The 10064-nt window shown below is 36.7% G+C and overlaps 1 protein-coding gene across 1 annotated transcript; it reads right to left on the reverse strand.

Annotated features, from left to right (window-relative positions):
• Positions 1 to 476: 476 nt before the first annotated feature.
• On the reverse strand, positions 477 to 9345 carry LOC105053055 (3-oxoacyl-[acyl-carrier-protein] synthase II, chloroplastic). The gene is given in 14 exon segments (XM_010934070.4): positions 477 to 829; positions 832 to 850; positions 1183 to 1242; positions 4793 to 4873; positions 4941 to 5095; positions 5207 to 5291; positions 5392 to 5460; positions 6060 to 6139; positions 6231 to 6276; positions 6377 to 6472; positions 6565 to 6675; positions 6897 to 7100; positions 7279 to 7511; positions 8754 to 9345. Coding segments are annotated over 14 exon segments (1722 nt in total). The 5' UTR covers positions 9142 to 9345; the 3' UTR covers positions 477 to 734.
• Positions 9346 to 10064: the final 719 nt, after the last annotated feature.

The raw sequence follows: 10064 nt of genomic DNA on the forward strand, positions 1-10064 counted from the left end.
TGTCCTTTTTGATCCATGAATGGGAACGATGTCTACGGGTTAAGGTAATGCTGCCATATGTTGACACTTCAGCAGTAAAACTAATGGAACACAAAACAGTTGAGGAAGCTTGCTTTAAAAATAGACCAACATCTAAAATGATCATTATTACCATGTTAATTTTCAAAATTAGAATAATTTTAAGTTCTGAGTGAATCTGTCCGGAAAGAAGGTTGACTCTTTCCAATCATGTTTCATACTGCTGAAATAGAAATAGAATACTGCATACGAGAAGGCTACCATCGATGTTTATCAAATCAATTCAGACATTATCCAATTGCAATCTGCTGATAGGTCTCATCAGTTCAGAACAATTTCTTACCAATTAAAATCCCTACATTTTATCAAACAAATTCAGAAACCACGTCGATCAGCACAGGTCCAAATTCTGCAAAAATACATGCTGGCACATCCAAAGAAAGATTACAGCAGGGTAATAAAGTAGAAAGCAGCAAATTTCTCTGCATGGTGGGAAATTTCTTCTGACCTTTGCATCATTCAGCTAGAAGTAAAACAACAAAGTAATGATATCGTTGCAAGGACATAACACTACCAAAAACAAATGAGCCCTACACAACAATCAGGGGCCTAGTTGCAAGCTAAGCAAAACTATGGCTTGGAATTCTTCAGATGATCTTGGAAACCAACAAAGAAGCTGCGTGCTATCTTTGTAACATCTGAAGTTCTTTCCATGACTATTTGTAAGGTGCAAACAAGATAGACGAGTTGTGACCACCAAAACCGAATGAGTTTGATAATGCCACCTTCACATCCAACCTTTCCTTTCTGAGCCCACCAGCACATTTATATCCTGAATTTGTCTTGAAGTCAGATAAACTCCAGAAGGCTCAAACATGATGGATTGAGGGGAAAAAGAGAAAGAAAAAGAAAACAAAGAGAATGCAAAGGTTAATAACTTGAATAATATAATTGGAAGACATTTTGGTGAGTTTCTTGCAAGTTGCACAACCAGAAACAGTATATGAAGCGTTCTTGCATTCATAATTGTGCAAACAATGTTTTCCACAGCCATCATATCTTTAGATTGCATTGTTTGCAAATGAGATCCAAAACTAGACTGAGGATCTGTGGAATCATATAGAGTAATTGCAACATATGTATCAAAAATCGAGGAGAACATACCACACTTTTTTCTGGGTTTTCGAGATTGACATTTGGATGGACCCACCCTGTTCGAATTGCCTACATGCAGAAGACTTAGCTCAGAAAATAATCAGAACAAGATGTAACAGAAATCATATCTTGCTCAGGAAGTGAACAAGTGCAGTCATGCTGCATGTAAATATACATAAAAACCCTTTTTTGAGCAAGCCAGCAGTCTAGTTTCAAAATTACGGACAGCAAGGCAATACAGATATACACAATTACAGATACTGCAGAAAAAGAAGACATGAGCTTTCTAACTAGTGAGAGACTGAAATGGATATGTACTAGGATTTAACTCCCGATAGTCAAAAAGTCAAAGTTTGAAACTTATATAGCACATGCAAAATATTAGAGCACAGATGGCTGTTCCCAAATTCAAAATAGAAATATAGGATAGCTGGTGTCGTTTAACTTGTTCATCAGTATGATTTTGTAAGGTCCAACAAAAAAAAAAAAAAAAACATTTTACATACATGACGGTAATGAAAATATCTTTTAATATAGTAAGTTAGTATCTTGTAAAACATACAAAAAAAAAAAATACAGAAAATGTGCTCATGTTTGGTTAAAATCTGGCTTTGAAGTCGCCCAATTAGTAAAAGTTAACATGAATGTGTTGAATACAAGCTGGGGCTAGCTCACTCCTGCTCAGCTCGATGTAGCTTGAAATAAACAAATAATGATTTATTATTTATTTCAAGTTATAAAAATGTGCAGCATTAAGATCATTCAGAAATCTCATGTAATAAAAGTCACAAATCTGATGAGTAATTATCCTCACACTAGCTATTAGCCTTCTTTAAATTTTAAATTATATGGCTGCTTTACCATTTTAAATTATTTTTTTATGTTTTAAATATCTTAGCTGTTACATTCAGCTGAGATAGTAGATATAGGGTTAAGAAACTAAAATGGATTCTGCCAATGCTAACCTGATGCCCTCTTTTGTGGACTCAATGGTTGCCTCCTACCTTACCTTCTCTCTCTCTCTCTCATGCGTGCACACACATACACTAATGAAAAAAATGACTTTTGTATGTCAGCATATGCCAGCACTGTGACCAAACCTACTCCCCAGCTAATTTCATTTGTCATCAACATGTCAAAACATGGCCACTGTATGTGAGCAATCAACGACTTTTGTAATCAACATACCACATTTCAAAACATACAGCCACCTAAGCAGGGGCTTATGTGGTTTGTATCTAAAAAACACTAAAAATAAATAAATTCATAACGACAAACAAAAGAATAAAAAGTTTAGAAATAATTAAATAACAATTCAATAGAAAAAGAAAATTATGGAGTTAGAAGGCTACATGTCCAAGGCTTAGGCTTATATAGGACAGTTGGGTGCCACACTGTGGCCCGTCCTCTTACAGAAGTAGCCTTGCACAGGGTGGCTTGGAGGCTGCATATAGATGTAAGGGTACATAGATTGCTTTTGAAACAGTGGTTGATATCAGTTATTGGCTTCCCCAACATTAACTCTTTCATTCCAAGCTGCTTCTACTGACCTTAACATGCCACCTCCTGTAGAAGTGACAACAATATGGGGTCCTCAACAACAGGTCCTCCATCGCTGTCATGTTGGCTTGCCAACATCTGTGTCTGCTTGCTTCCACCACTGAGTCTGATCTGTGCCCCTTATATCCCCTTCTCTCACTTCCTCTCAGCCATTTTCAAGCCTTACCAACCTAAGCTCAATGTAGGTCAGTTTGACCGAGCCAAGCTTAAACTCAGCCTTCCCAGCAGCACTAAGCTAACCCCTCTAAATACCAAGATGAGCTTGAGATAACCCTGGCTGCTCTTTCATGTTATGCTCATGTAGACCCCTACTAATAGCAAGGATTTCACCAAACAACCAGGACATTTTAGGATACGAATTGATTTTATTCATAATCATCTTGAAGCACAGACCTTCCACAACATGGTACTCTTAGCACAAGCAAATTAAGCACTTTGAAGTTCTCCCATATGAGATTGAAGTATTCAACAAAATACTAAGTTTCCATCAAGGCCCTAACTCTCCTCTTTTATTTCCTTGCAAGAATTGCCGCTCATATTATCCAAACCAAGTCAGATTTTTAAAATGAAAATGACATATTTTCAGTGATGTGATATCATGTTGGAAAATTTGGAAGAAATGTTTAGGTAAAGACAACCAAAAGTTCTAAAACACTATATGCTAGTGTACATTACAAATCAACATAAAACAAGTGTACAAACATTTTGCACCAGTCCTGTTTAAGGGGTAGGTGAAATACATCTATTTCTTGAAGAAGATTGCAAGACACGAGAACACAAGGAAGCAAAAGCTACTAGTCCCGACCACTTCATAGAAATACAAAGCATCTGTTGAAGCCACAAAAAAGCCCAAATTGTAAGACCAGTTCGTCACAGAAAATGTAGTTCTTTCCATAAAAAAAAAAAAACTCTAGGGAGTATTCATAAAAAATGCTAGCAACCCATGCTTTTCAAAAGATATCCCCTTGACTGACCAAATAAGAATCAAATAAAACTCTACTTGCCATTGAACACCCATCCTTGCAATCCTTCCAAAGAGCTCAACAAAGACATGGAGTTGCAAGTTTCTACTGCAACAATCCTTTCATCAAGAACAATATAAAAGACCAATAGCCCCCAAGAAATAATGTAGCATAAACCACTCAAGAAACACCTAATAATTCAAAGAATTAATTCTAAACTCCCCAAGCATGACAACAATTTAAGAAGATGTGCTGAGACATCTTCATACAAGTGAGGCAGAAAGGCCATCCATATTTAACATGTCGAAGAACATTGGATTTGCCTCTTTTCATCATCAAGCACCTTTTCTTTAATACTAAGAAAAGTAAATAAGAAGATGATGCTTCCAGCTAACCCTAATGTTTTAGACAAATAAAATGTAATTAGGCCACTAAATTTAGCTAACTCATTAGAAAAATCAGCATGACTCAATACTAAAGACCTGGTCTCCATCCACTAGGAAAGCCCAAGCAAAATAGTTGGGCATGGTATATATGAAAATGTTGAAACTGATACATCATAAAACTAGGGACAGTGAGAAACCATTATATTGAAGGAGCAATAGAAGTCATGCCACTTGAGATCAAAATGATGGTCAGCTGATTGTTGTGGCATGGCCATGTGCAACAAAAATTTCATGATGAGCTCATAACAATGGGACTTAAATTTGTAGAGAAAGTTCAGAAGAGAGGAAAAAAATACCTAATCTAACATGGATGAGAATTGTGTAATTGGATTTGAAAAGTTAGGAGGGACACTAGCAACAGACTTGCTAAGAGCTTGATCAAAAGAAAGCTCTAAAAGTTGAACCCAAACACTATGAATGAGGTTTAATGGTCGTAGATTTGCCATTATGGACATGAAAGTTAAAATAATAGCAAAACCAACTACAGCATGGGAGATATCGCAGTATGAATCAAATGAGTATTGATGATACAAACTGTCTTTAAAGCACATCGAAGAGGAGGAATAATGATTCTATCAGTAATAATTATAAAAACCATGTATTAGCTAAAAGTTTTCCCAAAATTATATTATAAAAGCTAGAAAGTTTCACCTGAATTGCAGCAACAGCTTCCACCGCACCAGAAGCTCCTAGTAGGTGACCAATCATTGATTTTGTAGAGTTCACTCTCAGCTGTCATACAATTTTAGTCAGTGGTCAAATGACAGCAAAACCCACTTATGTAATTTACTCCTCTTACCTCAGGATTCTGCCCAAAACAACGAATGAGAGCTTGATACTCTTTTAGGTCACCAGCAGGTGTTGAAGTTGCATGAGCATTTACATAATTAACATCTTCTTTGGCTACCCCTGCTTGTGCTAATGCGTTCTCAATGCAAAGAGCAATGCCTGCCCCTTTTCACAAGATATCAAAAAAAAGAAGTGTGATAACAATATCAACATAAAAGATCCAGAGGAAAGAAGGGGAAATCGCATATCGAATGAATAGCAAATTTGATTCCTTACCCTCAGGATGTGGCTCAGTCATGTGGTAAGCATCACATGTGAAGCTTCCCCCAAGAAATTCAGCATAGATATTTGCTCCTCTTTGCTGTGAACAGAAGATAATGGATAAGACAAGTACTAACAAAAAAACATATTCCTAAACCTTTTTCATATATTTATTCATGGAAAACTGCAAATTCTTAAACCTTAGCATGCTCTAATTCTTCCAGTAGAAGCACGCCAGCCCCCTCCCCCATCACGAATCCATCACGATCCTGTCACATGGTGTCAGCACAAAAGTCAATAAACAGATGAAAATTATAATAAAAAATAAATCCATTAGTTATAATCACTGCAGTCCATGTGAAAGAGAAACCTTCATACTTAACTGCCAAAGAATGTCATCTTCCATCTTGTTGGCATGCAGATATACTGTCAGTGCATTGCATAATTTTTTTGAATAAACTAAAACATGCTTAGTTGCACCAGCTATCATGATATTGCAGTATTTTGCTTGGTCTAAAAAGCACATTATGATAACACACATGTGTTTGTAACTGTTTGAGATGCATCGGTTGGCACAGTGTTAAAAATTACAATTCAGTAGAATTCACAATGTTGTTTCAAAATTATTTTCTTCCTCTCACCTTATAGTTCTTCCTATTCGCAAACAAGCAACTGCAATATCCAAATTTAAAATTTCACAATATACAAAGCAACATGATAATTTAGGAGGCCAGAGGGTTCAAAATTCTTTCAAGAAACATGCAAGCCCGAAAGACAAAGTCCAGCCAATTCAAATTAAGACCAAAGCATCAGACGGTTCATCAAGAGCTTAAATCTGAAAAATGAAGACATAATATTCTATGCTTACAATGTCCCAAGGCCGTGACGCTTTAGTCGGATCACTATTTCTCTGCGAGAGTGCTCTGCAAGCAACAAAACCCCCCAGTCCTGCAGTATATCCAGATAGATATAACTGATCATGAACTCAAAAAAAAAAAAAAGGTACAGGGTTTATGTTGAACTAATAATGGATATATACCAATTGGTATAATAGCAGCATCTGATCCACCACAAAGCATCACATCCTGCAAGATCATATAAATGGAGTAAAAAAAAAGCATATTAAAGGTAGAAGTATACAGAGACTTATGAACACAAGTAGCCAAGGCATAGAAAGCAACTTACAGCTTCCCCTCTTATTATATGGTTTGCTGCATTCAGGATACAGAAATTGCTTGTAGCACAAGCAGTTGAAATAGAGTAATTTGGGCCCATCCAACCCTGCAATTAACAGAAAGAATGATATATATCACAAGTATTCCAGAAAATCACACTACTAAGCTTTATTTCCTACAATAGGTGGATTGACTTACCAGATCCATGGCAAGGATTGCAGAACCCATATTTGTCGTTGCAAATGGAACACAAAATGGATTCATCTTCTTATATGAGACCCTTAAAGCTTCGATGGCATCATTAAAAACCTGTTAAAAAAAAAATACCCGCAATTTTCATAAATATTGCTTAAAAGATTCAAAAAATAATATGAGGTAGATGTGATGACTTCCTCAAAGTAGCACATGAACTGATAAACCCTTGACAGAAGCCATCTCACCATCCTAATGCAATGCTTTCAATTTACCATTTCTTTTTACCCATTGATATCCAGCAGTTAGATATCAAGGATCAAATATCGAAACTATACCTTCATTCCACCCATCGCAGAGCCTATGAGCACTCCGCATTTTGCCTTGTCAAGCTGACTCATGACCTCTTCAGTAACCCCACCATTGGCTAATGCTTTCTTTCCAGCAATAAGTAAATAGAGCATGAATTTGTCCATTCGTTTAGATAATTTAGGTGCCACCAATCCATCTGTTGAAAAAGATTTAATTTCTCCTGCAATTCTCTACACAAAGTTGCCTGTATCAAGAACTTAAGAAAGGGCTTTGGAACTCTGAGATTTAGTCTCCATATGTCTATATTGCAAATACTTCAGAAATGATATAAATAATAATAGATATAGATATAGATTTAACCATTACTTCAAACTATTAAAACAGGAGTGGGTTCTGAAGAAAACCTACTGTTGGATAGTTGGTACAGTCAAATGTTTCAATTTGACTTATACCACTGACACCATCAAGAAGGTTATTGTAGAAGATATCAGGATCAACGCCCAGTGGAGTCACCACACCCATCCCTGTCACGACCACTCTCCTCTTCTTTGTATGGGTTCTCTTCTTTTCTGCAATTTCCTTAGCAGGCTGCACAGCTACTGCCATTGCTTTGCCTGAGACCATGTAAACTGAATTAAAACCTGGCAAAAATTGATACATAATCAGAAGTTATACTTAGCCATTGTTCCACAGGTGTCAGCAAACAGAATGTTTAGGAGTTTTATCTACATAGAATAGTTAGTACCATCTTTGAGTATGTCTTCATGGCCTTGAATAAAGAGTGCAAATTATGAAAATCATGGTACTCTACCCCAGCATGCTATTGGACCACATAAGTTGCAGTTCACAGTTCATTCTATTACTTGGATCCAGGAAAAGTTTTTTGTGACTAACTCAACATTTCTTTTAAGGTTCGATCAAAGTCAAATGTGATAAACATTTCTAACTGAGTTCTCTTCTCAAATTTTTGGTCAATCAAGAATAAAATATGAATAATCGAATATCATATAGAAAATTTTACAGATGAAACATCCCACAAATCATTTCTCTACTAAATTAATAATATCCTTTACTACATTAAAACAGCACAAAAAAATGATAAAAACAAAAATTCTACTGAGATAATAAATAAGGACTTGGATACCTATAAAAAATTATATCTTCCTTTCAGCAGAAGAGTAAATATTTATATTTTGTTGTCAGAATGATTTCACTAAGTTATAAGTCTAAGTTAATATGATAACTGAAACAGTTCTATTTGCTCACTCAAAAACCATGGTAACCGGCATTCTACAAGACTAAAAAGGCTCCCCTACAAACAGTTTCATCATTGATCAAAGAAAAGAAAATATCCCCAGGAGCATCAAGTTTGCTATGACCCAGGATCTTAAAACAGTAGGCCCAAAGTATAACTATTTTCTTTATAAGTAAATTAAAGTTTATTCCCCCTAATTTTATTACATTAGCATATGATAAGAGTGGATTTTTCTCTACCTCAACATCACTCTCAGAATCCGTGAGAGCAACATATCACAATTAAAACTTAAATCTACTTCAAAGGTTATAAAACATCCGCAAATTCTATCTTAAAAAACAAGATATTTAGGTCCAAAACACATATTTCCATCTAATTCCAATATTCCAACTACGATCTCCTTAACAAAATGGACATGTAAGATCCAAAGATATCGAATCTACTAAAGCTATCATCTATCACAATTATTGTACGAAATCACTTCTGCAACAGATGACAAATTATACTGGGGAAGATTAATTCAAAGCTATCAAACAATAAAAAAGGCATCTTTTTTTTCTTGAAAAAGGGAAAGAAGCAAATTTTTTTTCCTAAAACAAGTTAAAGAATAAGTCCATCAATGGAGTACCCGAGACGCAAGAGGCGCGCGCGGCCCTTCGCTGCCTTCTCGTAGTCTCCGCCTTCGACGTCCCAAAGAGGGAGAAGCCACTCTCTCCGAAGAAAGCCGACGCGCCCTTAGAGCCGTAGAACTCCGCGCAAGGCTCGAAGGCGAGGCAGGAGCTCATCAGCCCCTGGATCCCCGATCCACGGAGCGCCGACATCAGTCCTCCAGAGGAATCCCGGGCGTCGAGGCGGAGCGCCGCCGCCCTCCGCCTCCTCGCCGACCGGCTCAACCGCCTCGCCTCCCCGACCGCCGGCGCCGGCGCCGCCAAAGGCCCCTCCTTTCCACCCGACGCCGTCACGCACGCTGCCACCAACCACGTGCACAGCGGCGCCGCCACCGAGTATCCCGCCATCGGAGAAAGAAGAGAAGGAGAGGAGACTACAAGGGTTTATAAGAGAAGGGAGAGGAGAGGGTTTAAGAGATAAAGGATTTGGGGTTATAGTGGGGAGGGGGAACCGGCCTTTTATATTCTTCTCCTCAGTGTGAAGGGGAGGAGTAGTGATGAATCTGAGAAGGAGCTTGCCATTGCCGAACGCTTTTAGAGAGAGAGACAGAGAGAGAGAGAGACAGATGAATAAAGAATGTCGAAAAAAGGCACACCAGACATAGAAAGGAAAAAACAAGGGAATCCATGACCGTGAAAAAAAAAATCAGTTTTATAAATCAAATATTTCAATTTTTAAATATTTTATTTTCTGATTTTTATAAATTTATTTATTTTGGATTGATTTAGTAAATCTAATTTACTAAAGAAATAAATAACAAATAACTATTACCATATGGGGGAGACTTTTGGAGTAGGAAATATTATTGACATCAACATCAACTATATGTGACACCCACAATCATCATTTAACTAGGATTGCAAATATATTATGATTTTGAATCTTACAGTATTAATCAACTTTGCCTAAATCTTCTTTATGGATTAGCTTTTGAGGGCTGGATGATAACTAATCTAAACTTAAAATAATAATTAGCTGGTGAAAATAGATCCAACTTTTTTTGGTACTTATAATTAAGTTTGGCTTGAGATTGAGTATAACTTCGGCCTCTTTTCCTTTATATATATAACTTAGCCAGGCCTAATGATCTAGAGAGTTACTAAATTGGATTCTTTTTTTTTTGTATAAATGTTCAACTGAACTGGTGCCTCAAGCTTTCTTTCAAAATAAAGATTGCTTTGATGGTAGCAATCTAGCTAAATTTCTATATTTTGTCAAAATCAAGTTATTGTTCTTTTAAGCTATCACTCTAGTTATGATAGTAAAATCT

Source organism: Elaeis guineensis, chromosome 10 (assembly GCF_000442705.2).
Source record: "Elaeis guineensis isolate ETL-2024a chromosome 10, EG11, whole genome shotgun sequence".
In the NCBI taxonomy this organism is placed as follows: domain Eukaryota; kingdom Viridiplantae; phylum Streptophyta; class Magnoliopsida; order Arecales; family Arecaceae; genus Elaeis; species Elaeis guineensis.